A 26,923-nucleotide genomic window follows, 5' to 3' on the forward strand; every position below is an offset into this window, starting at 1 on the left:
TTGTCGTTGAAAATTCAATTTTCAAACCTATATGTACAATGTTTGGTTTTACTTTGCATTTCTTATGATTTGATGTCTTTCTATGTATTTCAACAAGATAATATTCATTCAGTGTTATGAATCAGACAATTTAAACACATTAAAGGTTACAAATTAATTATAACACATTGGAATATACATCCAATCATGGTACAGTTTACGTTGTTTAGAATCTTTTTAACAATAATTATATAATGCAAATTACTAATGAACTTGAGTGTGTCTTCTGTGCAAAGGTTCCGTATATTATATACATATTGACAACATTAACAGTGTAACAAGCTTTAACAATTATAGATAAAAACTAAAATAATGTACAATATTTATACCAGCATATACATGAAGTATCATTATCTGCATAAACGTACAGGATGTAGTGGTTATTACTTCCATGTATGAGTACATTAACGTCTACCACTAAACAGCGGTATATACTATGTACATAATATCTTTCGTTTTCGAGGAAAATATTTATTTTATGAAAGGCCTAAGTGAACAGAAGAATTATTCAAATATTTATACAGGAAGGGGTTATTCTTCAATAGACAGTGGAATAACTCCTAAATGTACAGAAAATGTTACATTTCTTACATATTTACCAATTCCCCCTTCTCCTGTCTTTTGTACAAGTATCTCAATATATTTAACTTAGTACCTTTACAATACTTTTAAAATTTTGTTCTTATACAACTTTGATACCCCTTGCAATTTTTGTTAATTTTGCATTAATTTGAACGTATTGTTACACACATTTTTTTTAGGTAAAATGTAATGTACACTCAATTGAATCTTTAAATTTAAGTCATTGATACAACTTATTCGATTAAATTACTCTACATGGCAGTGATATAGAAAACAATTCTGGCATTCATATATTTTTCTTCTCACATATTTGCAAAGAATTAAAGAGTGATCTACACAGAATTTGCAAATGATATAAAGAACTCTACTTGTTTGAAATTTATCATAATTAGTACACCAAAATCTAAGTATTACAAAAGATTTATTATATTTTTCAGGCTTTTATTCATAGAATCCATTATTTTTTACATTTGAGAGGATAATTACCTTCAGTAAAAAATTAAAAAATTTATCTCTCATATTTTTATATGAAAACTTAGTAATAAAATGAAATGAAAATTTAAATAAATAATTAGTTTGTTTTGAATAAACTATACATAAATGAACCCTTTGTAAATATACAAATGCACAGGTATAAGGAACAATTATGATTATCTATTGTAACACATAATAAATTGAAATCTTTGATACACCGAATTTTTAAAAACTTTCATCAAGATACACAGATTACCAGTGAAGTAAGATTTGAACAATTATTATGTATTCTTTCTCACGAAAATAATACCTGTTTTAAATGATATTCTATAAAACTATATTATATAGATTTTACATATAAGGCATGATATGAGTCAGCCTTCTCATATTATTTAATAGACTGAATTATATCACTATTTAAACATGTTCACACAATACATTATATGTTTCTTCTTGATTTGATATCGATATTCATGTAACATTTTGTTGAACACTCTGATTGGTTGAAAAAATCATAATAGTATATCTTTTCGATAGACTAAGTAATAGTATGATGAAGTACACAGTCTTTTTAAGTAAATACCAATTCCAAGTTAGATTTTTTTTTTCATTTCTAACATAATTTCAAATTTTTCTCATGTTATTTGATGCTTCAATATGTTTCGTTTGTTCTGTACAAAAGAATACGTAATTAATGAATATTATAAAATGAATTCTTTTTAAACGTCGATTTATAATCACTGCACATGCTTGAAAAGTATGAATATTATATAAATAATGAGTATGTGTCATTGGATATTTTACTCTGCACATTTTTTATTTTGATTAATGTTATGCAATAAATCTGGTTTTCTCAATGCAATTGTATGAAATATTGAAATAAATTAAATAAATGTAAATTATAATCTTCTGTAATATAAAATGTCTAATAAAATATAAAAAAAATGAAAAGTATGATTTGATAAAAAATCGAAAGGTCTTAGATTTATTAATAGTAATATCATGGGGAAATATTAATATAAATCAGTTTAAATGTACTACAAGGTAGAAATGACGTTAGTTAAAAACATTTTCTGAAGTAGAAATTTATACAAAAACACAGTTTTATCTAAACATAACTTACGGGCAACTCTATGTATGTAGATAGGCATAAAGATACATTATAGAAAAATTACAAGATCTGTCTAAATATATTATTAAACTGTTTCCAAAGACAAGTCAGTCATGTATACTGTTAGCAGAGTATCCAAAATTTGAACATATAATAAATAATATTTTTCAAGAAAAAAAATTAAAAATCGTCTCTGATTTGTTTTCACTGAAATCACTGGCCCTTGTATAGTTATTAGATGTTTGTTTTAGTTTTGTTTGTTTGTCTGTTGCATAGACCTTACAATTTTCAAAGAAATTTTGTAGCCAGTACGATAATAACTGAATATTGTATATATATATACGGAAATGTATTTAACAATAAAACTAATTTAAAGGAAAAATAAATAAGTACATATTTTGTAGCTTGAAAATATTTATGTTTTGAAATAATTAAATTAAATATTTAATTAATTAAGTATATATGTATATCGAATTAGTAATTAAATTTATATTTTTAGAAACAAATATCCGATTCCTTTCCTGATTTTAAAAGGCATTAAAGAATCATAAATAAAAATGTTTAAAAAAGCATATGTTAAAACACATGTTTAATATATCAAAGCACATATTATAAAGACAATTAACAGAATCTTTTAACGCATATTTATGTACATCCAACAAAAGAAATCGTACATCGTCTTAATTTATTGTTCCCTTCCCTATTATATTGTTTTTCATTTTTTTTTTTTTTAATTTGTTACGGAGATCCGTGTAGTAATGAGCCATGTCTGAAAAAATGTGACGTGTACAATGTTCTTTATCTTAAATCACAAAACTTCCTTAAATGCTGACTCAATATTCTTTAAAGAACCACTACATTGAAAGGAAAAACTATATACAACCGACGTGGAAAAAGGAAACTTTATATTTATTCAGTATAGCCCACCACTACTATTTCGTTTCCATTTTCTAAATCTACTTTCTTTCATAATTTAAACAGAGCTGACCTGGATAGATGAAGTCAATGAATCTGCTTCATTGTGTGCTCTTAAGTTAATTGTAGTCTCCTTATTAGTATTATCTATGTCTCCGCCCAACGCGTGACGTTCACCATCGATTAATGAAACATTAGCATCTACTGTAACTGAATTATTTTCTACGCTAGTATTCTTTTTTCTGATTGAACACCCATTTACGTTTCCATCAAGCTCTGTCGGTTCACTATTTAACATTGAAGAACTACCTTTAATACTCTCTTTTGAAGTCGTCTGAGATCCAAGTTTCTTTTCTTTGTCTGAGACACTGGCATGTGCATTTTTAGCCACCTTGCCATCCTTTTCCCTAGGCTTTTTCCCAAGAACCGGAAAATTCGCGATTTTCGACGCAGTTTTCTGATCTTTCGATTGTCTCATCGAACCAACTCTGTTTGGCTCTGCTGTGTCTTCTTCACTGATTGATACAAGATTACTTTTACCTTCTCCACCGGAATCTTCTTTCGTAACTTGAATCGGTATGTCATCTACAAACAGAAAAGGGTAAAATAGAAACATGTTATTATGTTTTGCTAAAATTATACCAAAGTATGTATATATTACTCGAAAGTATATACATATACATTACTTTGTTTAAATACTGTGGAAGAAGCATATAAAAAGAATTATGCATTTTGTGTGAAGCCTAAGATAATATAAAACACAATTATAAAATTATATTTGCATTTTCTTCGTCTAAAAATTCAGAAATATCTCTAAGTCGTTGAAGATATAAAAAGAATTACAAATATGTTTAGCATGGAAGAGAAAATTATGATATCATGTGAAATTTTAAGATCTGCTTCTAAGAAAAATTGCACGGTTTGCTATTAAAAATATCTTCTAGAATTTCGTAATCTCTTCTGTATGAAGAGATTAGGCTTATGAGATGTTTCTGTACATCTAACTGTAAAAAGCACATACACACACTACATACTATTATTATATAGACAAATTTGAGCACTGTATTTCTGTAAATTAATTTATGCACAAATGAAATGACTTCGGCTAATAAAAGATAAGAGGAGAAAAATGAGTGGATTGGAATAAACTTGCATTATTATATATAAATGCAATAGTCTGAACACAAACAAACATGCCAAAACTTCATGCAACTGTCCATAATGTGCATCTGACTATATGAATGTAGTATGATCAGGCTTATGATCTGTTTCTTCTAGGAATGACCATGTCTCTGAAACGAATTTATAAATGAATACAAAAATCACTGCTAATTGAACTGCTTAATATTGTATAGTGTAGGAGCTAATCTGTCGCGTGTTTATTGAAGAAAATTTAGTGATCCTAAAGTGCTGAAACTAAACCACTAATACCATGTATTTGTTGATAAAGCAGTAGTTGTACGATAATTCAATGATTTATTTCCGTCCATATATACATTTTCCATCGATTCATGGATTATTTCTCCCAGAACTTGCTCTTCCAAGACACTGTACAAATGAGAGCCAGAATTGATTTTATTCTCTCCACAAGCAGATTCGCTACATTCTTTCTGCTCCCTTCTCTTTCGAAGATTCACTTTCACATTGTGATCTTCATTGTGTTCAGATTTATTTCTTTTCATATGTTCTTTCTTCCTCCTGGGAGAGGATTTATTAGGTGAAATATGAGCACTGCACATACTTCCACGTCTAGAACCCTCCAACGAGGAAGTAGAACTGACTTGTTTTATTCTGTCGGTTTCCTCATTTACTGCTGAGACTCGAGATTGCTTTGTATGCCAAGGGAACCAATACACACTGCTGGAGATTGATAGTTGACGTTGATCACTTTCAAGTTGAGTAGTTCTGTCGTGTTCAGCCGCGAATAACTTCTCATCCAGATCGTCTAATGACATATGTTTATAACCAATGCACATTTGCTGAATCCAGATTAGCTTGTGAAATGTGTTTATGATTATGCGAATGCTTGAACACACTTATAATTTGTGTGTTAACAACACACCTCCCATTACGCAAAATAAACATGTGAAAACACTTTTCACTAGTATAAATACAAAGGACTTTTAACTTGTGTACATAACTAACAATTTTGATCTATGCTAAATCCTAGACATAAGCTAAAATATATATACATGTACAATTCTGCATGCGAAATGAATCATATAATGTACACATACTGTATTCATGCACTTTCGAGTCTGTCTTCATAGGTTTTGTATCATTGATGTGAAACTCTATCTGAATTTTTTAATCTTATTTACGTCATATTCTAATTTAGTGCATACTAATCATTGTTTGCTATACAATATGAATAATAAGTTAATAACATGCTGGGTAGTCATAAACAATTTAATGAAAACTAGACTGTATACTGTGCATATTTACCAAAAAAAAAAAACCCAGAAACATTAATGATATACTGGAGACCAGTATTTTGTCAAAATATTTCGTTATAATGATTGATAGCAAATTATAGAGTTTAATTTCGTAAACCTACCTGGTAATTTTTTCGTCCGGAAGGAGGCGTTTGTAATCATGGACTTAGATACTGTTGCAGTCGCACTTGGTGACAATGCAATGCTTACACCAATGGATCCATCGCTAAGTTGACCTGAAATAACGAAATTGTTTTTTGATGCTCCATATTTATTACTAACTCTACAATATTTTGATCAACATTCAATTCATCATTCTTATACCTGATGGTCCAGAACTGGCAGAATTACGTATAGCGTTTGTGACTAGCATGACATCTGGGTACGCTTCATAACATGCTCGATTGTGAATATCTTCCACTGCTTGTGTACCTAAGTACCAGCAGTCATTGTACCTGCAATCATATATTAATCTTTATTGAAAGTGCTTATCTTTATCCAAATATTTCATATCTTTTTGAGAAGAAGAATAATTAATGGATAAGACAATTTAAAAATAATACGTACATAGCAAAATATACAGCATGTAAAAATTCAAGGAGAAATTGACTTGATACAGGTATACGAGGTAGTAGCCTGGGAACAAAACTAGACTCGCTTCCATACGATGATCTTTGATGATGTCCTGGTTTCATGAATCCTTGAGTGACAAGTCTGCAATGTGATATTAAATACATTATGGTGCCTCTGTTAAATAAACAAGATCAATTTATATTAATTTAATTTTATCTTACTTGGTTGCAACTTTGCATAATTGTTCTAAAGCAAATTTATTTATATAACCAAGTTGTTGATTATAAATGAAGAGAAGAGCAGTCATCACTTTTAATCTGTTCTGTGCATTCAACGTTTCTACTTGATGCAGCGGTCCCCAGCTAACTAATTTTGTATTACATTCTTCAAATCTACGCACAGCACTTTCTGTTAAGGAAGCAGGTGCTAAACTTGCAGGCTATATAAAAAAAACAAATATATTTATCCTAAAATAATTATTTTATTGTTGTTTTCAAAATAACACATACCTCATGAAATATAGACAGCATGGCAAGAGAGGGTACTCTAAAAGAAATTGCTTTTTGTTGCCCAGTTTTGTCCACTATTTCTAGATTATACAGTCCAATCAATAATGTTTCCACAGACCGGCAATTCTGTAAAAAAAAAATATTTTATGAAGTAAATACATTAATAAAGATTCAAAGTGTGTACATTACGAAATACTAATATTATAGTAATATTATTATACTTATATGAACATAATGAGCAATTAAATAATTTTATTAATAACTTAAGTTCTTTTAATTATGTAGGATACAAAATCTACATACTTGATATTATTTATTTCTAAAAATACTATTATAAGTGAAATAATGGTCTGTCACACAAGACTATAGATTGTGTTTATATGAACTTGAACACCTGCTCTGCAATTAAGTAAATGATACGACACTTGTTTCAAGCAATTCTAACTTGAATTATAGATCATCTGTGTTATGTAACATTATTATCTACTTCGAAGTCATAAGTTCAGGGAGAATGCAATACTAATGAGATTTATGATTAATCATTATGTTCTTTGTAATTATGCCTTTTTACCTTGATATCACCATGAGCTGCAGAATTTAAATAAATATATACCAATGTCGGCAAAAATTGCAAGGTAAACCTTTGCAGTTCTGTTTCCCGAGAACGGTAAAAATTGTATAACTGATCACATACTGTGTCCATCAACTATAACAAATGAAAAATTCTTTATACATAAATAAATAGAAACAGAATTTGAGTATACACATTAAGTTTTTGTCTTTACAGTTAAAGGTAATTTTTGTTTCTGTGAAAAGACTTTTAACGGAATGTATATAGTTCTATTCAAGTAACAGTGATTTCTTAATTCTTGTACTTATAAAAAACTGCACACAATTAAATTAGAGTAGGAAAGTTCCGATTCATTCTCTTGTACTCAACTATAAAGGATATATATCAATAATATATTACCTGACTGTATTTACTACGCTCTTCCAAAAGCACATAAAGTGCTCTGACAATCTCATTGTCTTGTAATAAAGTTGAAGCAAAAGTGTGAAGCTCTGAAGACGAGACATCCGCACAGTCCGCCAGCCATTCATTTATTAAACTCTCAGTCATTTTTACTTTTCTCTCGCCTGTGTCAATAAATCAGAATCTTGTTGATCAGAAACTTTGGCATCCAGAATGAACCATCTGACACTTTGAAAATCATTACACCAAATTTCAATGGATAGTAGCTATTTACGAACGATTCTTAAAAACGACATTTCGGTGGAGCAACACAGTTTTTTAACTCACAGTCTGTTACCGAATTTATGGGAAATCTATTACGAACTTGACGATCAAGTGACATACTAAGTCGACAATTGTAATAACGTTAAAAATCATTGACATTGTTTAACATCACTGATACGCACAATTTCAATATCTCGAATGTATATCTTACGATCTTGATTAGGATCACCTTCTCATTAACTGATGACAGTCAACATAGTTAAAAATTAGTCGGAATCGTCCTGGAATACTTTTCAATTACCTCCATGTCTTGCCCCAACGACACTCAATTCTCAATTGTGAATCTGACACTTGTAACTACAGCTTTCCCTTGTTAGTGTCACGTGACTTGAAAAACTGGACGAGACGTTATCAAGTAGTAGTCGCTATTTCTTATTGATTCACGACTCGGAGGTAGTTCGTAGTAGGAACGATGAGGAATGTTATTGGACACGCCATGAGATTGAGGGGCTCGGAATGAGATGCTATCAAGGGATAATTTTATATATGTACTGTGATCTGTGATTGAATGCGCAGCATAGTTACGTTACATACAAGGCGGACAGCATAGATAAATACATATGTATTTATAACAGTAGCTTTATCATTAATATTGGTTAATATGGTGAGTCAGCTTCACACGGGTGTACATACAGTAATCAGCCAAATTATCAACAGTCGCTTTTGGCTGACAGTTTGAGCGTTTTGCTACTACCACAAATGGCGCTGTACGAACCCCGAAATAAGCTTCGCTTTTTCTCCATACGAGGCGCCACCACCGTCTGCAATACAGTAGTGGAATTTACTCCTGCACCGCTAGGCCGCAGCTTGATCCCTTAACGAGAGTCGACGTAGAAATTTTCTTTGTTCCGATTGGCTGACGATTCACTGCTAAGACAGAATTCACCGCGGATTGGAAGCACAGTATAAATGGAGGGTAAAATATGCGCGCCAGCTTAGGAAGTAAGAAAAGTGTGCACGTGTAGGTCTCATTACTGTAATTTTTACACGTGTTCATGGGTTTCCTCAAAGTCTTCTGCTAACTAGGTTATCTGCGGTCTTCGTCTGAACTTAAAAGTCTTCTTTTCATAGCCTTGGTCGCTTTAGCTTTAAGATCAGAATCAAAATGTTGACGAGGAACGTAAAAAAAGACGGAGTAGAAAATAATGTAACTTGAAAGATTGAGAATGTTACTGGTGAAATTGTATAATTTTATAGACTTTGTTCTATGATTATTGACAAATATTACCTGTTTATTCTAGGTGAGTATGAAATTGTATTCTCTCCGATTTTACTGCATGCCTTTTTTAATCCAAAAGCATCTTCAACAATTAATTGTACTTATTGTAAATTGCTATGATAATTCATTAGCTTTTTCTGTTTATTAAGACATAAAATATATATTTTTCTAAATCTTACGTTATTTTAGAACTATTATACTAGATGGTAATTTAATAAAAGTGTGTTTATAGGTGATATACATGTGTTTACTATAATCAGTTGAAGATGAACACAAAATATCATCAACAAAGACTGCAAACACGCAATGTAGGGTATGTACGTAATGTATTTATTTGTAATATTGAAAATATTATATTCAAAAACGTGATGAATATGTCCAGATTGTATGATAACATGATTGTCCATTAACATGCACTACCAACTGATTTGTGTTCTTTATAATAATGTAGCTTTATAATTGTTAATTAAATATTTATTCAGTTTTCTTCGTTCCAGATTTTATAAGAACCAATAGGAAAAGTGGTCTAGCTAATATAAACGAGCAATGTACTATGGCCAAGAATACGAACACACAGTGTAAAGTATGGACCAAATGCATTTATGTAATATATTACAAATTTCATATTTAAAAATGATGAAACCTTAACCGATTATATGATATTATGATTATCTATTAACATGCACTACCAACTGAGTTATGTTCTTTATAATAATTTAGTGCTATAATTGTCAATTAAATATTTATCTAGTTTTATTCATTGCAGATTTTAAAACAATCGTTGAATGATACTCATTAGGCAAGACGGTGAACGTGTAACTACGAAATTCAAAGTTGAAGTATGATTTACTTATTTGTTTATTCGTTCTTTACAATTAGTGGAAATATTCTGTAATTTGTTGTTTAATGATTGTAATAAACAATTGTGATCCATTAATCTAATTTTCACTTATATTTATTTACCATAAATCGATCCCACAATCCCCCTATCAATTCAGCAAGATGACGTAGCCATGACAAAAAGTTAATAGCAATAAACTCACAAACCATAAGCCTACAATTAAATTTTTTACATGCACGACTGAGTAAACCTTTTAAGTCCTAAAACACCACAAATATATTTATTATAACATGCATTTTCTAATGTTATTATATTTCAGGAAATTAGTTACTTCAAGACAGTTGTATGATATAATTTGTACTTCATTGACAAAAATCACATTCATTATACATTATATTCTATAAATTATTTGCATATACTCTACATTGTATTAAATATAAAAATTAAATTATTAAAAATAAAATCATGTTACTTCATTTATATATCTCTTCTTTATTTTGCTACACATTATTTATAGAAATAATACTACTTTTCAAGAGGTTTATGAACTATATTCTTTAAAGGCAGATGATATGTAAAAATACATATATTATCTATATACAATATTTCATAATATCGGTGCAGCAATCAAGATATACATATATCTTACAAATAATTAACATTAGAACACAGATGAAAGTGTAAGGATCATCAGTAATCACAAATAAAATTTTAATCTTTGAGAAAAACTTATAGTGAATTGCTTTTATTCAATAACACATCACTATAAGTACATTGTACTTATTCAAAAATAATTTAGCTTCCAGTTTGGTAAAAACTGTGTATAATAGTAAATTACACATCAAGTATGACTAAGAAGAATGTAGAATTGTGTTAATTAAAAATTTCAAGAAACAAATCGAATCATTCTGTTGTTAGTTACAAAATCCATCTATTCAGTTTGATCATTCATTTTTCAATTTATGAAATAAACATCATATAAAGTATTTTTGTAAAAAAAAAGAAGAAATAAAGCTCGTGTGAATTGCATGTAAATTAATCTCGCAATCTTACTATGTATAAAGGAGTATAGAAAAAGTAAACATTCAAAACAAAATCATAGTCTTTAAGGCCTCATATGGACATTGATATGATACTCGAAAAGTCTTAAAATAATTCGTACTACATAACTGAATGATCAAACTGGGTTTTTCGATATATGAAATTATATTTTTTATATAAACATATAACAAATAAAATTATATATTAAGCAATTTTCGTACTTAATTCATAGAATTCATTCTATCAGAAAAAATGCATTGGAAAATAATTGTTTTTTTGGTGGTAAATATGTGTAGGATATACAATGGAAAGATTATTTCAGAAAGTTACAAAATTATATGAAAACAATGACTTTAATAAATTCTTTTCTTTCTACTTCGACATAAAATCCATTCAATCACATCTGCGTGTAATTTACAGTACACTGCGTAAACTAATTAACAATTATTCAAATATTATTAGTTTAATTTTTAATTGATTGTATGAGAATAAAAATCCAAATATTAACGTAACTGTATGATCTTTTACGCAGAACATAAAAGTATAACGTGATATATCGTTTAAAAATATTTTATGTACCCATATTTACCTAAAACATAATTTCGTACATACAATATGTATGCATGTGTGTATGTGTCTATGTTTAATACGAGAGCGTACACGTATCTATGTGTGTGTGTGTGTGTGTGTGTGTGTAGTAGTAGTAGTATACTTTCCGAGTATACAGAAATCTTCAAGGCACTCCAGATATATATATATTACATTCATATTTTACAAATTCTGTTCTTCAGTTTTTCGCACTTGAGGCATCTTAAGATAGAAAGTAAAATCAGATGAGAGCGCTTTCAATTAGTGCTTTCTCTACAGCATTTTCCTACAGTACAAATTATACCGAGGCGACATTTTATACACATACATGTTACAGCAACAATGATCAAATTAGTAAAATTTCGATCTATTTACAACTACCTTCAATCTTACCTAACATACGCATTACAGTTTTCTGAACCTGCAATAGATTCGTTCATTCTTTCTTTCTTTTTCCTTTACACCGGTCCTGTCTTCTTCAAGTACAAAAAATAAAGATTGAAAAAAGATTATAGACATCATCTGTTTCGTCAAATATAACAAATATAACTTCTTCTTACCAGTGGAAACTATCTGATTTTTAAATTACAGCTGTGGCTGACTAATAGTTTCTAAATTACGTTAGCAAATATTGTGTATAAGGCGATTTTCTGAAGTATTCATATTAATGTCCAATTATCTTGTTTATAAATTGACTACTAGGAAACGTATTTTGTGGTTTTCTTTTTAAATAATCCTCGAAATGTTCCTAAACTGTAGATAAAACAAAACCTCTATACTCTTTAACATTACACGGTCACTGTAATCTAAATGAATATGCTTTGAACATTAATTTATGTTTGTTGTTTCACATTATCAACATATACTTTGAATATATGAACATTAACATGATTTTTGTTATGATTGTTAAGTTTATCCAAAATATAGATTGACTTCCTGAATATTGCCTATAAGTTTGCTGCCTTTGTATCTTCATATACCTTTGGCTTCTCGCTTTAGTAATAGCAAGTTTCACAAGCCTTTGTATTCGCACTTAAATACAATATGTTACAGAAACACTTATTTATAAGAATGCATGTACATCACCATCGCTTACCTAACAACGTTTAGGATAATGTACACAAAGAAGACATGTACAAGATTTTTAGTTGGATAATGGTTTTGATACAGGATCTTAACATTGAACACCAACCTCAGTCAGTTTTCGGCTCGCATAGTTGTTTTAACGATTTCAGTTCCTCTATTAATGTCTGATTTCTGTTTTCCAATATCGCGACACGATTTTCTAAACACTTTATGTATTCTTTTTTTTTCCTTCTACATTCCCGCGCTGCTTGTCTATGAGCAAAAAATTGAAAATCTTCTTAATTAAGATATAAAGTAAAAAAGCTAAGTCATTTAAAATAGACCGAAAATGAAAAAAAAAGAACTGTCATTCTTACCTATTCTTAAGCAACCTTAGTTCTCTTTTCCTAGCTGCATCTTCTACTACAACACCGTGTCCTGTGTAAGCTGGAACATTGCCAGAGGCTGTACTCTTTAAATTTATATCTCATTCATTTATAGTTAATCGTAGGAGATTGTAATTGAAAGTATTAACAAATATTATTAAATATATATACATATCATTGTATGATTGATTTAATTATTATAAGAATGATATGAAAAATCGCCCACCTGGGACAAAGAATTGTGTATCTTGTCCTTGCGCATACTGTACTATTGCTCCACCAGCAGTTGCTGCATTGCTCATAGTCAGTGTATGTAATCCTGGAACACCTTCTCCTTGGGTTGCAATTTGAATTGTGCCCGCTGGAATTACTGTAACATATAACAGCTTCAGCTAGAGTACACTTGCTATATATAATTAGATATTTATGTAACAAATAAACATTTAGTTGAGAATTTTTTGAGTAACATATTCTTGGCATTAACTAAATACTAATGTTTAATTTTATATAAATTTATAGTAATTATTAATTACTAAATAACATTGCGTATGTAATATATGTGCGCATATTTATCCACATAAGTAAAAATGAGAATCCCACAAGCTAGGATGCCACACCAAGCAAATACAATACGTAATATTGCAGAAGGCAGCAAACAGAGAGACGAAAGGAACCACTTTATTCTAACGGTTTTATTTTTCTCCTGTAACGTTATTTCCTCCAAAATAATGGAACAGAGGTTGAAATATGCACAGAATGAAATAGTATAAAGGACAGCCAGGAAAGATACGTAGAAGAAAAAATAACCAACCTGTCTGATAATGAAGAGAGTGGGAAGACACTTCACTGTCCACGTTAGAATCACACTCAGAAGATGATTCTAGGGGGGGCAATCGACCGTCTGCAACACCGAATCATCACAACCCCCAGTTATAACAAACTTATTGCCGGTGTGTAACTGAACTTGATCAATCCCCATAAAATAGTATTCATTTCACGAAGTCATGATTTTTTTATAGTATAAATTAATAGAAACTGTTACATTTATAGTAATAACTAATATTTCTTCTAAAATAACTTTCCTGATTGTATAAAAGTGCATAATTCATTTATCTTTCTCCATTCAACAAAGATGTATATCCAACACATGAATCGAAGAAGAATAAAAAACAAGATTATAGTATTTGCTATGCTATTTCCTTTCTGGTTGCTGTGTATATATCTTCATTGCAATAGTCGTGCAGTCAGCTCATACAAAAAGGAAATAATTCAAGGTAACATGAAAATCAAAAGTGTCCAAATTTTAAATTATAATGATATAAATCAATAAAAACTATAGAACTCGATTTTAGAAATAAAATATAACGTATGTTATTATTGTTATTCGACTATTCTCTAATTCTTTTAGTCACTTTAGATTTTCTTGTCTCTGTTTCAAATTTCGGACCCCTTTTTATATTTAAACAAAAAAGTAAGAGTTATTGTCATGTAATATGGGAACCTATTTGCTTCCAGGTAAAGATTTGACAGTTTAATGCAACATTATGCATATATAGGTAATGGTTCGTGGAGATTCTAATATCTTACTTTTTAGATTTTGTATTCTTAATTAATTAAATTTAATTACAGTACCTTACACACAAAGCTTGGCATGGCATTCCTTCTTCTTTTATATATACAGATAAAGTCAAATATTAACAAACGTAAAATGTCGCATTCATATTGCTCAACAAAATTTTACAAAAAATAAGAACGTTTAAATTTCCATAGAAAGTTCACTATACGAAAATTGATGTTTGCATTTATTTAAATGGAAAATAATTTTTTCAAGAATGATAAAACTAATTTAATTATTTTATTAAAATAGAAGTCAACAGTAATTGTATGAACTGACATGCACTTGCAGTCTTTTATGCTTCTACATATTTTTAAAAGTATACAAAGATTAGGATAAATAGAAGTAATTCTACTTAAATTTTCATTCGATATTATTATTAATTAAATAAGTCGAACATTTAGCTTCTTATTAAAGAAAAAAAGATTATTAATAGCTTTCTTTGAATATTTAAATAAAAAATACAACCAACTTACCTGTAATTTCACCGCCTCCTAAATCATTAAGAATTTTCTTGTAAGATGGTCGTCTAGTAAGAATACCTCCTCTCTGTTCTGAAGATTCTTCAGAGTCTGAAAAACTGTCATCACTACCAGCCTCGACGACCTATTATAATAATATTGTTAGAAAATTTTGTCTGTTATCAAAAAAATTATAAAATATAATTTAGACTTAAAATGTATTTGAAGGATTACCTGAAGTGCTTGTAAGCTTGCTTGAGCTGTTTGGATAACAGAATTAGGTTTACTAACAAGAATGACGTTTCCTTTTGAAATAGCAACAGGCTGAATATTTGTTGCAGTTTGAATAACCGACTGCTGATTAGGTTGTATAACAGACTGTACCTATATTAACAAAGAAATAACAAATGTTATTCATTTAAAAAATATATATATCAAAATATGTAAACGTGAAAATTTTTATAAACTGTTTAAATATTAAACAAAATTAATAAGGCTCTTATTTTCCTTTATTATCATGCATATGCAAGGCACTATTCGGTGACTATAAAACAGTATATTTATAAACAAATAAACGGAATTTAGCATATATCGAAGTCTTTGATTTGGCAAGTCAGAAACAAATAGATCCCAAAGAAACTAAACTTTGATTTTAATGTTCAAAGATGAACCAGCATTATGCAAGATGGAATCCATACACAGTGCTCTCCAAGTAAATGAAAGACCTTATGATTATAAATAAAGCGTAAATAAAGAATATACACATGCTTTGAAACTAAGGAGGTAAATAAATGATCGGACATAGATACACAGGAATTTCTCCTGTATACCTGTGTTGTTCCTGACGATGGTAGCGTCAGTTGCACAATGCTGGTAGAAGCTACCAGATGATGAGTTTGCTGCTGATGTGTTCTATTGAGAGATTGTACCGATGTAGCTATTGCTGGTGCTGCATCATCACCTTGAGAACCCGTAGCTAATGGGTCAACAGCTGATCCATTTTCCTCAACCATACTTTCCATAGCCTGGGGACCTTAAACCCTATAAACAAAAGATAGTTTAGAACTATATACATACATGTTTCTTTTAAGCTCTGTAGTATTAATTTTCAATATAATTTTCATTAATATTAATAATAATATGGGAAATTACGAATATCCATAAAATCACGCATTATATTGAAAAATACTATCTTATAGTATAGCAATACTATAACAATAATTCGTTGCTTTTTAAATGAGAAAATAAAGAAAAGAATACGCCTGAACGTATAATAAAATATCTATACAAAATCGCGTACTATTTTTAAATTTAATAAAATCAAACCTTTATGACTCACAATCTAACAAAACATAAACATCGTCAAAACAAGCGGGATTCGAAAATTCAAAACTGTATAGACGCGAAATTGTGGCTATCCAGTGACGTGCGAAAACTTTTAAACTTCCCGCCAGTTAAGCGATCGGCGGTGCTACTGCGTCATTTACATAAGCAGATCTAAAAATAATACGAGAACAATAAACACTCAAGATGCTTTCGTACGTGGTCTAAGGGCCATATGTCGTAAAAAAAAGAGAAACACGGTTCAACGTAGCTGAGATTGTACCGATCAGTGTCCCTCAGTGTCGATTAGCGGTGAAAAGAGATGTCAGAATCGTCACGTAACCCCCATTGCCCTTTTCAAGAAATTCGTACATCTTTCTTAAGGCGCCATATTTTACGGCATATTCCATAGCAGACGTAAAACTGTCCGTGTTGGTCTCACGAAATAAAATGCTAGTTGTTTCGGCAGCATTTCGGATGTATCGTAAGTGCAGTGGTCCATGCCCGGTTGTTATTATTCTCCAGCTGGGTACTTACCAGTTACGTATTTCTCGTCACCAACTTTGCTGCAATCGGAGTGGGCAAACGGGCAGGTACGTAGCAGCCACGTCAAAACTCCAGTGGCTTCGTCACTGGTGGAGCCCACGACCTCCGCGCTGCGCGTCACGATCAAAATGGCCGACGGTTTCCCTCCACCCTCCGCCGTAAAATGATCGTGCATCGGATAGTGATGGGACCGATATCCTCGTGCGCGATACCGATCCCGTTTTCTTGAAAATTCCATAAAAAAATTCGCACTCTCACATTCTATAAACGATATTTGGTTGAATCTGTTCACAACAAATAGAACCAGATGTATTCAACATTTGAAGTTTGTAATTATATATGCAGAGTAGATTCCATGATAAAGAACAGCTGTCTTTCGTATTTATCGGTTCAGCAATTGCACTCGCAACTGAAGTATTAAATAAATTTGCATTCACCTTGTTGTAAGGAACTTCGCTTGCTATAGCTGACTTTTGAGGTGACAATTGATATTATGCTATCATATTAGTATCTTTCTGAATAAATGATCGAAGAAGCCTCTAATTGTGGGGTACGTAATACGATGGATATAAAGTTCTCAACTGTTTTTGAGTATTTGATTCGAATTGTACCTTCTGTTTAAATATTATTCGTACTCTAATTTACATTGTATGCTTAAACTGTGCCGTTTGTATAATTTGTAACATAGAGTTACAAAGAAAACAGGTTGTTAATTTCAGATTAATTTTTTGTCCACTTTTCGGATATTCAATTCGTGTCACTATGTGTGTGTGATGCATGCGATTTAATCACTCACAAGGAAAGAACATTAATGTCGTTTAAAACGACGTTCTTGCATTAGTACTCTCTTACATCATTTCTTCCTTTCAAACGTATTCTGATTATCACTTCGATTGTTAATGTTGTTAATTTACTCATGTTCCTAATTCACATGTTCATATTTATTTTTATCGTATTCCGTCATCAACATTGTAATGCCCTTTTTCCTTAGAGGTTATCAAATGAACCGTAACATTAATAAGTTTACGTAATTGGAATATCTTTAAGTCACAATCCAGCAATTTTCGAAAGAAAAATAGAAATATTGCAAGGTTAATCATGTGTAAAAATATATTTGTGATAAAATTTTCATTTCTAAATTTTATACAAAAAACTTACGATACATTTATATATAAATTTTATATAAATGATGTGTAAAACATTTACGTATATGGATGCGTAACAGTATCTGTGGTTTGATATAATTATGTGGTTACACGGTGAGACATTGATAGTGCTGACGTCATTCAATGACGTCATTATCGTATTTACATGGATGCACATGTGTTTCATATGGTGCACACCTTGATTTTCTTCTACTGTGTAGAAAACGCTTTCCTCGTCGTAAGCTACTAAAAATATATTTTATTAATATTTTGATACATAAATACATTCCTTATATAATCCAAATAATTATTCAGTATTTTATACAACATTATAAATGGTTTGGGTTGAGTAAAATAATAGATACAATTTTACCCAATATAATATGTACATACTTAGTATTTTTTAAATTTACATATGCAAGTGTATTATTGCACGTGCACGATATTTTATGTACATGAAATATAATGTATTTCTTTGCAACATCATTTATTTATTTATATGTATATACTATTGAAATATTGTCTATTGAGATATTTACACTTGTATATATTGTGTACATATTTGTAGCTGAACTATATAATTATTAAACTGTACATTTATGGAATTTATAGTAATTATTAATGTGTAAGGTACAATAGATCCTAAAATTCGAACAAAGTATTATTTTCCTTTTAATCCAATAAAATATTTATTATAGAAATTAAGTGTTAGCTTAATTCCTCTTTTTTCTCAATTTCATAAATAGAAATAACAAAATTTACGACTCGCATTTAAATTAATAAAATATACTTTGAAAATATATTCTATTAAAATTAGAGTATTTATTAAACTTATTTAAATATTTTCGAAATTTTTACAAACATGGAATTCAGTGTTGACATTAATTTGTAGCTTAACAGATCTAATTTATTACGCTCTGCGTAATGTGTTTTAACAATGAAATCGTACGAACTAAATCAAGAGTAAGTATTTTTTACAAAACAAAAATGAAACATGATTCCAGTATCTGGGACAGATGTGATAAATTCGTGGAAAACAAAGCTCTCATTGTTACAATATAAAAATAAAGCATTATTGCATTATTGGCGTTGCAGCAAATATAAATTTGAAATCAGTCTTCCTATTGGATGCATCGTATTGGAGAGAACTATGAATGCATGACTTTCATTCGTTGACCAGGAAAACGCGTGAAATGCCAATCAGTTTTGAGGTTAGAAATCCGGACGCAGCGATAGCCAATAAAAACGTTCGTCCTTTGCGAGCATTTCTTCGAGCGATTATTCATTGAGGCATTTGCATTTTCCCGTCGTATGTGTGACCAGGAGTACGCGAGCGTATTATTGGGACCTGTTGTTGACACTTTCAGTCACATAACCCTTCGAATCGAATCGTGTTGTTTATACATTCCGTGGATTTAAATCTTGTCTACGCACAATCTTTGATAAATTGTCAAATTTGGAAGGTCCGTTCCTCCATTGAACGCTTGATGCGTCAAACAGACTAATAGTGCTCCAAAAGCTCTATATTTACCCATTGTTGTAAGTGTGATTACTTCGTCGAACGTAATTGTCAAAGTGAAAGATATTGTACAATTCAAGATTATACAATCGTTTAAAACTGAGAAATATGTGCTTCCCTAGAATCCGTAACAATTGCTTTATTGGGTGTGACTAATCTCCTCTTTGTTAACACGTGTAATAATAATAGTGTGTAATATATATCACGGTAACAAGTGTTCATTCATTCCATGAATTAAGAATTTTTAATATTACGTGTGTGTTGGAAGAGCTTGTCAGAAATCATTAAAGTATCAGATTTGATAAGACTTACAACATTTGCTATTTATAAATCTGATAACAAATATTGTTACTTAATCATTAATATTCATCATTACATCAACTCAGAAGTTTGCAATAAAAAAATAAATCACTCATACAACTCGTGTAAACTATATATGTATAGAATAAATATTATCAATGTTTGGGAGAAAACTCAATGTCCTTTTTCTCTAACGTTTAATTTCACATCATTTCACCTATAATTTTCACATTTTCTTGTCATTGTTATATAGCCATTAGTTTCATTAAATTAATTGATAATATATATCTTCAGTTTGCTAATACCATTATTTTTCTTTATTTTGTTATTATGAATTTGTTTTATTATTACAGCTAAACAACAATGGCACAAGCTACCACCATTGAAACAATCACTATTACCAGGCCATTGAAGGTAAGTTTTGACGTTCAATGCAACAAATCATAATTAAAGCTGTAAAAGTGAACAGTATTTTTGTTTTCAATGATCCTTGAAAAAAGTTATTTGTAATGAAACTTAGAAGCATTTTTTCATGGGAGATAACAAAGATATTCTCACATTTGTTATTACAAAATCAATATTTTACAAACAAAAAAAGAAAGGTGTTCATTAAACAAAATTCATACCTTTGTAATATGAAATACAACGCTAAAAATTTCAGCAACTTGAATGTCTATAATTGAATTCAATTATATATTTAATTGCGAACATTAAACAGTGTTTTCAATAACAAACAAACCTAATTTAGGTAAGATGTACATCATTTCTTTTTAACTCTTTCTTTACTTCCTTTAATGTCGCTGAACGCTTGCTGTACATTAAAATTTGATTATTGCGACGTGGATCAATTTATTTTTTGTAGCACATCAATTTAAAATAATTTTACGAAAAATTCGATAAGTTGTATAATACAAAAAAAATTATATCGATGTTGCGCTCGACTTACGGAAAATCGTCATGTAACGAAAGGATTAACGCGAAAAATCAATCGTGGTCGCTATTAAAATTATCTAGAAATATTTTTATAAATAGAACATGTCTTAAGTTTCTCTTCAACTAAAATGCAACCCTCTACCGCGTACGCGCACTGCGCCACGACCTTTAATGGGCGCAGCCTCCCTAGAACCCAATTACTCCCCCAACCTCGAACAGAGACTCTGTCCCTGGTTGACCTCGCTGAACGAACAATCTTTCGACACTTTTGTCGGACACCTAAAAGAAAGTTTCGTAGCAACAATGTAACATCGCGCGTTGTCGTGGCGGGACACGATCGAAAGTTGTTTCACGAAGTCGAGGAAAAAACGTAATAAACTTGCTTGATGCATGTTTACTTCCGAAGTGTTTTTCATTCGTGAAGAAGGTTTCGTGTCTTCGAACGGTCTTTAAATGCTTCCCTGTCGTCCACCGAGCTTATTCCGCGGACGAGTGTACGATGTGCCGTAAATGGTACACGAAGAAAGTTAACAGACTGTGAAAAACTTCGGAACAGTTTTAATTAAGTAAATAGGCCTCGAATTCTGTCCACTTGAGACCGATCTTGAAAGTATATTGTACATCTATGATGATCATGTATACAGTCGCGGACGATCACATGGGCGATACCGAAATCGCACAGGTACCTTCCAGCTTTACTATGAATTTATTGCGTGGATACTGTTAACATCTCATTGTAAGATCAGTTAATTTGTTATTATGAATGATATTCTGAGAAAATCTTCTGGGCTTAAGAGTATCTTTGATTACCATTTAGAATACTGTGACATTGCATAATTGTTTGAATTCTCAACATTTCATTTATCTGTTTAAATAAATAACTGAACTAATACATTTCTGTGTTATTATTGCTTACAGGTGATAGCATTTATATGTGGGGTAATAGTGATATTGTTGATGATAATGGGTTTGGCTTCCACTGATTGGTTGATGGCATTAGGATGGAGACAGGGTTTATTTGCGCACTGCATCGAAGAAGGTGCACCTACACCGTTGCCATTTAATATGCCAGATCCAGCTGGGTGTTATCAGTCCAGAGATGCACGTACGGAGAACTTTCATAACTAATTATGACCTTAAGATAAGAAAATTGCTGCAATTATTACTATATGAAGTATAAAATGTTTCACTAATATTTTATACTTTTTATAAGATAAAAGTAGGGATGATGCTAAAATTGTATCACTATCATATTAGTATTTTTATATCTTAATTCTACTATAATTATTTAAATGCAAATGATAATGTTGGTGTAATACTAATATTTTATATTTTCGTCTATGTTTCATAAGTCTTCATTTGTACTTTCTTTGCAGCATATATAAAAGCAGCTGCTGCCTTGTGCGTAGTATGCTTGTTGTCAGACATCGCTGCAACAATTCTCACTGGGCTTGGTTTAAGGTCACAAGATAATCGTGATAAACATAAATATTACAGATTTGCAGTCTTCTGCATGGGCTTTGCATGTAAGTGTAATACGTAAATTAATAATTGCACTTATTTTGTGATATATATACGTAATTACAACCTTTGATTTCAGTGTTATCACTCTTAATAGCTTTGGTGATATATCCAGTATGTTTTGCAGCAGAATTAAATCTCGGTGAGTCAGTAATTCATGATATTAGAGAATTGCTATTCGTTTTTACATACTAAAATAATAATTTGTAAATCCCTAGGAAACCGAACAATGTGGGAGTTTGGTTGGGCATATGGAGTTGGATGGGGTGCCGCTATATTCTTATTTGGTGGAGCCGTGTTGTTATTATGCGATAAGGAAAGCGAGGAGATTTATTACAAAGAAAGAAAGATTGTGCGCGATGATATCGGTGGTGGCGGTTCTATGATTGGTATGGGACATCATGGTGGACAAAGTGGGACGCAATTGGCCTAGTGGCATTGCTCCCTGCCCGACGTTGTTCTCTAGGTGATTAATTTCTTCTCTTTCTGTCCTCACATTTTTGATACATTCATCAAGGGACGTACACACACGTAAAGAGTGAATGGTTTTTATATGTAGTCTACTTGTTACACCAGCATATATTGGACTTAATTATTACTTCGATATAGGATGTACAAAAACATTCGATCGAATCCGTCAATCGGATGCTTGACGACAAAAGTATTTGCGACTTGACTGAGACTTTGATTAAGTTCGTTCATTTGTTACCAGTTTTTCATTCTCTCATATCGACAATTTCGGGACCATTGCTATTTTTGGTTTACCACGATATTGTGTTTTATGCGAATTACACAGCCACAACTATTTTTTTATAGTATTTACATTGTTTTTTTAAATTTACTAATCGATTTTTGATACCATTGCCAATGGTAGCATTCACTGTACATTTCTTATCTAAAGGATCAATTGATGACGAAGCCGCGTTTACTGTTACTATCTAATTCCGGACCTAATGACAAGTAATGTTTTTACCCGAACTTTTGAGTTTGTGCTAATGTTTCAAACTCCTCTGTGCCTGCATTGATAGATCACTATTGTCTCTGGTTAGCTTCAAAAGAAAAAGATGGTTTCTGCTGCTTCAGAACAAGGTTTATGATATATGAGTACTTAACAAATTTGATGTCTCATTATGCTCGAAAATATAAACAAAAATATTAACAGTAAGCAGCCAAAAGATCATGCAAAAGGAATTAATAAGATTATAGGGAAAACACTGCCGTTTATTAGTAAACTATAGATTATTGATTCTTATGATTGTTTTTTGCATAAAACGTGCAGCTTTGATTTATTATTATTTATTATGTATTAGTATACTTTCTATATGTAGTATGTACATATATACACATATCTATATATATATCTATATTAGATGTTAGTAATTTATTGTTCGCTTTCATTTATTATTATTTTTCCTACTATAATTGAAAGTGATATTTGATTTAATCGAGTGATTTGCGATCTTGTAGCGACCAGTATGTTTAGTATAATATTCTGATGTAACATTAACATAATGTTCATAACTTCTACTTCCATATATTCTGCAATGAATTTGGGCCAAAAATTGCTCTAAGTGTATTACATCTTGTGATTACATATACGCACAGAAGTATATGAATGAAACTATGAAATTCGAGTAAAACCAATCTTCAGTGTCGACTTAACGAAAGCATTTTAAAAGATCATATGCTTGGGCACACTTCGTCGATTAGTATAAATAAGATTCTTTTTACTGACAATTAATATATTTTGAAAAGTAAAAAGTTGCGGTATGATTATGAATTAATCAGCGAGTCACTAATTATTTAGTTATATCTGGTTTAATCTTTCCATATTTTGTATACGTTATCCTACAGTCTTCCTTTTTTGCTAATGGAAATACGAATATTTGTTTATATATGAAACATGCAATTGCTACCTCCAAGAAATTTGGATTTCTTAAACAATTGTTTTCCGTGTTGAAAATACACAAAGAAAAAAGTGGATGCATGAAAGCGAAGGAAAAAAATATTTTCCTGTAATTCTTCCAAACTGATGAAACATAATTTTTAAAGCTGGTTTCTTTAGAAGATTAACTTCAGTTATCATCTCTTATTACTTTACATCATAAAATTAAGAATTTTATAATCTTTATTTGTATAAAGTATTTGTTTCATCTATTTCTATAGTATCTTTTTTACCGGACAGTATAAACGACCGAAATTCCGAAAAGCATTTAACGAAACAAAAGAGCATTTCGAAAAGCAATAGTGCAAATTAAAATATGTACAAGGCTGGTATGAATTTTCACAATGGTCTGTAAAGATTGTCAGTACTTCCAGAATATCTTTTTCGTTCTACAGAAGGAAAAGGGTTAATACGTGTCATATCGACAGTAATTTTATCAAATTATTGACACTTTAAAAAAACATGTATGCAATGTGAGAGCTGACATATGTACGCGTTATGAAGTTTCCAATGATATTTTCAGTACCACCGACATGCAGAAATGGTGATACTGAAAGTTCATTGAATGTAACTGAACAAAGATACAATTTCTAGTAGTATCATACATTTCATAGTGACTCTTGTTCAGTGGTCATTCCTTCTTCCTTTCTTCTTATTCAATCATTCAAATCGAACAATGATTTATAATTTCTACCTATTATCTGTAGGGAGAAGTTTAACTTCCCTAAAAGTAAAATACATTTTATGTTGAACACAAGCACTATATATTTAAGTGTGCGATGGAATAGAGGCAGCTCGGGCAGGTATTATCTATTATGTTATCTGCATTACATACGTGTACGTATATGTATATATAGGTATTTTATAAATACATGTAATAGAATGATACACTTGCAGTTACTGCGATACTCTAAAGAAAAAAAATGGAGTTTTAATGGGAACGAAATTCATACATGCACTTCGTATAACGCGGCAGATCAATCATGCTTTCTGAGAGGGGGGGAAAAAGAACTGTATAAGATTAAGAGTTACAGTGCGTTTGATTCTTTGCCGTACACTGTCGATTTGCGCCTTTCGATTTTGATATGTGCTATTAATGACATAGAGTACTACGTAAGACTAAGTGTAACCGAGTATTGAAATGTGTTGAAAGCAGAACAAGTGAATCGTTGATACATTAATTAAGATGTTTACAATATACGAAAGAGTATTATACATCAACAAAGAGAGAATTTAAGTGATTGTAAATTGAGTACAATAGTAATTGCATTCTACTTGTCACTGGTAGTATTTGTTAAAAAACAACTATATGAGGCTGGAATTAGAATTTTGGTATGTTAAGTGATAGTTTGAAAATGCAAATTGCTCCGTGCAATGAAAACCAGATTAGAATTTGAATTTTATGGGCGGGTAGTATACAACTTGCAACTGCCATGCATTAGAATTGCAGTGTAGATAACAATCCATCGTTTTCTACTGTATTATCACAGAATAATATACAGATAATTTAGACAGCCATAAGATGATTGTGTAATTAAGTGATGATAGATATATTGTAGAATTAATAGAGCACCATTCCAGAGTAAAAAATATCACAGTTATTTGTTACGTGTACACATTCGCAAATAAAAAGTAGATTCTCTGTTGTGTACCTATAGAACAAATGTTTTAATAAAATAATTACACAAATTTAGTAAGAACCGTACAATACTGAATAGAAATATATTTTATTTTATCTTAATTTGCCTGCCATGTTAAAGAAATGGTATTACTGTAATAATAATAATAACACGACAGAGACGATCGTGTGATTGTGTCAGAGAATTGTTTTTACAATGGTTACTTCCTAATTTCTACATGATAATAAGACATTACTCTGAAACGTTAATAGAAAACAGTTGATTATTTACCATACAAATGTTTGCAAACTAGAAAGTCTATTATCGTACGTAATAGATTCGCGTACAGCACACAAGGTAGATGAAAATAATTTAGTCGATATTTACGAACATTTCATATTGTACACAGTGTGTCCCGAGTTATCTGAGAATAGTCAGACAAATCATAAAAACTAGGAACAGTTCTACAAGGAACACTTCTACAAGGATCACACTTGATCGATATGCATACATAACAAAATTCAAAAATATTGAATTGAAACTTTGAAATCGTTCCTATCATTGTACCTATCTAAAAGCGATACAGCTTGTATAATACTTCCCAACAAACCAAAGATATTGGAGAAATTCTTGCGCATTTTTTTGAATTTTTCGTGAAATGTTCAGCTGCTCATAGATAACTGAGACACATTATAGAAAACATATCGTACTTATCCATGCATATCGTAGTAGATGTCCCAGAAGGTGTAGAACAAAGAAATTGTAAATTCGTTTTCCTCATCGAAAATGTTATGAAACGATACCAAGTAAAATTATACGAGAAAATTATTTATGCGTCATATTACAATGTAAACATATCTTAATACTGTACAAAGAATAAACTATATACATCTGAAAATTGAATACGTATTTATTTGCATA

At 30.6% G+C, this 26,923-nt stretch overlaps 3 protein-coding genes and 1 long non-coding RNA gene across 33 annotated transcripts; 2 read left to right on the forward strand and 2 right to left on the reverse strand.

The window, feature by feature from the left end:
- Positions 1–2,778: 2,778 nt before the first annotated feature.
- Hyccin (PI4KA lipid kinase complex subunit hyccin) lies at positions 2,779–8,678 on the reverse strand. Of its 9 annotated transcripts, none has more exons than XM_076519635.1 (9): positions 8,177–8,638; positions 7,609–7,775; positions 7,210–7,344; positions 6,639–6,764; positions 6,351–6,568; positions 6,124–6,270; positions 5,881–6,011; positions 5,679–5,792; positions 2,779–3,706 (listed from the first exon to the last, which is right to left on the reverse strand). In XM_076519635.1, exons 2-9 carry the CDS (start codon positions 7,756–7,758, stop codon positions 3,180–3,182), a joined length of 1,548 nt encoding a protein of 515 aa, XP_076375750.1. In that variant the 5' UTR covers positions 7,759–7,775; positions 8,177–8,638; the 3' UTR covers positions 2,779–3,179. The 9 variants fall into 9 exon arrangements, with proteins under 9 accessions (XP_076375750.1, XP_033340483.1, XP_033340482.1 ...); XM_033484592.2 differs by having other exon boundaries at positions 8,105–8,638; XM_033484591.2 differs by having other exon boundaries at positions 8,058–8,638.
- A 287-nt stretch (positions 8,679–8,965) lies between these two features.
- Positions 8,966–10,096, forward strand: LOC117228685 (uncharacterized). 2 transcript variants are annotated; one of them, XR_004492362.2, is made up of 4 exons: positions 8,966–9,176; positions 9,387–9,467; positions 9,652–9,758; positions 9,921–10,096. It is a non-coding gene; the product is annotated as an uncharacterized LOC117228685 (long non-coding RNA). The 2 variants fall into 2 exon arrangements; XR_004492361.2 differs by having other exon boundaries at positions 8,974–9,176; positions 9,652–9,737.
- A 469-nt stretch (positions 10,097–10,565) lies between these two features.
- On the reverse strand, positions 10,566–17,163 carry CrebB (Cyclic-AMP response element binding protein B). Of its 18 annotated transcripts, none has more exons than XM_076519851.1 (9): positions 16,758–16,891; positions 16,491–16,648; positions 16,081–16,192; positions 15,386–15,535; positions 15,167–15,296; positions 13,887–13,976; positions 13,302–13,445; positions 13,067–13,154; positions 10,566–12,962 (listed from the first exon to the last, which is right to left on the reverse strand). In XM_076519851.1, exons 3-9 carry the CDS (start codon positions 16,171–16,173, stop codon positions 12,818–12,820), a joined length of 840 nt encoding a protein of 279 aa, XP_076375966.1. In that variant the 5' UTR covers positions 16,174–16,192; positions 16,491–16,648; positions 16,758–16,891; the 3' UTR covers positions 10,566–12,817. The 18 variants fall into 18 exon arrangements, with proteins under 18 accessions (XP_076375966.1, XP_076375904.1, XP_033340507.1 ...); XM_076519789.1 differs by having other exon boundaries at positions 15,982–16,192; XM_033484616.2 differs by lacking the exons at positions 16,491–16,648; positions 16,758–16,891 and adding an exon at positions 17,012–17,163 and having other exon boundaries at positions 13,067–13,136.
- On the forward strand, positions 16,978–26,900 carry LOC117228691 (transmembrane protein 47). 4 transcript variants are annotated; one of them, XM_033484625.2, is made up of 6 exons: positions 16,978–17,067; positions 20,338–20,398; positions 21,836–22,022; positions 22,294–22,443; positions 22,518–22,580; positions 22,657–26,900. In XM_033484625.2, exons 2-6 carry the CDS (start codon positions 20,348–20,350, stop codon positions 22,869–22,871), a joined length of 666 nt encoding a protein of 221 aa, XP_033340516.1. In that variant the 5' UTR covers positions 16,978–17,067; positions 20,338–20,347; the 3' UTR covers positions 22,872–26,900. The 4 variants fall into 4 exon arrangements, with proteins under 4 accessions (XP_033340516.1, XP_033340515.1, XP_033340513.1 ...); XM_033484624.2 differs by lacking the exon at positions 16,978–17,067 and adding an exon at positions 17,436–17,570; XM_033484622.2 differs by lacking the exon at positions 16,978–17,067 and adding an exon at positions 19,401–19,704.
- The last annotated feature ends 23 nt before the right edge of the window (positions 26,901–26,923 follow it).

This window comes from Megalopta genalis, chromosome 1 (assembly GCF_051020955.1).
Source record: "Megalopta genalis isolate 19385.01 chromosome 1, iyMegGena1_principal, whole genome shotgun sequence".
Lineage (NCBI taxonomy): Eukaryota > Metazoa > Arthropoda > Insecta > Hymenoptera > Halictidae > Megalopta > Megalopta genalis.

Bases quoted from the DNA above. Each gene is read 5' to 3' on its own strand.
- LOC117228691 (XM_033484621.2), top strand. From the start codon at position 21,543: ATGATGATCATGTATACAGTCGCGGACGATCACATGGGCGATACCGAA. The intron at 22,023-22,293 runs GTACGGAGAACT...CTTTCTTTGCAG, and splicing joins TTATCAGTCCAGAGATGCAC to CATATATAAAAGCAGCTGCT. The intron at 22,581-22,656 runs GTGAGTCAGTAA...GTAAATCCCTAG, and splicing joins TGCAGCAGAATTAAATCTCG to GAAACCGAACAATGTGGGAG.
- CrebB (XM_033484605.2), bottom strand. From the start codon at position 16,173: ATGGAAAGTATGGTTGAGGAAAATGGATCAGCTGTTGACCCATTAGCT. The intron at 15,536-15,981 runs GTATACAGGAGA...TTGTTAATATAG, and splicing joins CATCGTCAGGAACAACACAG to GTACAGTCTGTTATACAACC. The intron at 12,963-13,066 runs GTAAGAATGACA...TTTTGCTCATAG, and splicing joins CTAAGGTTGCTTAAGAATAG to ACAAGCAGCGCGGGAATGTA.
- Hyccin (XM_076519635.1), bottom strand. From the start codon at position 7,758: ATGACTGAGAGTTTAATAAATGAATGGCTGGCGGACTGTGCGGATGTC. The intron at 6,569-6,638 runs GTATGTGTTATT...TTTTTTATATAG, and splicing joins TGCTGTCTATATTTCATGAG to CCTGCAAGTTTAGCACCTGC. The intron at 6,271-6,350 runs GTAAGATAAAAT...ATCACATTGCAG, and splicing joins TTATGCAAAGTTGCAACCAA to ACTTGTCACTCAAGGATTCA.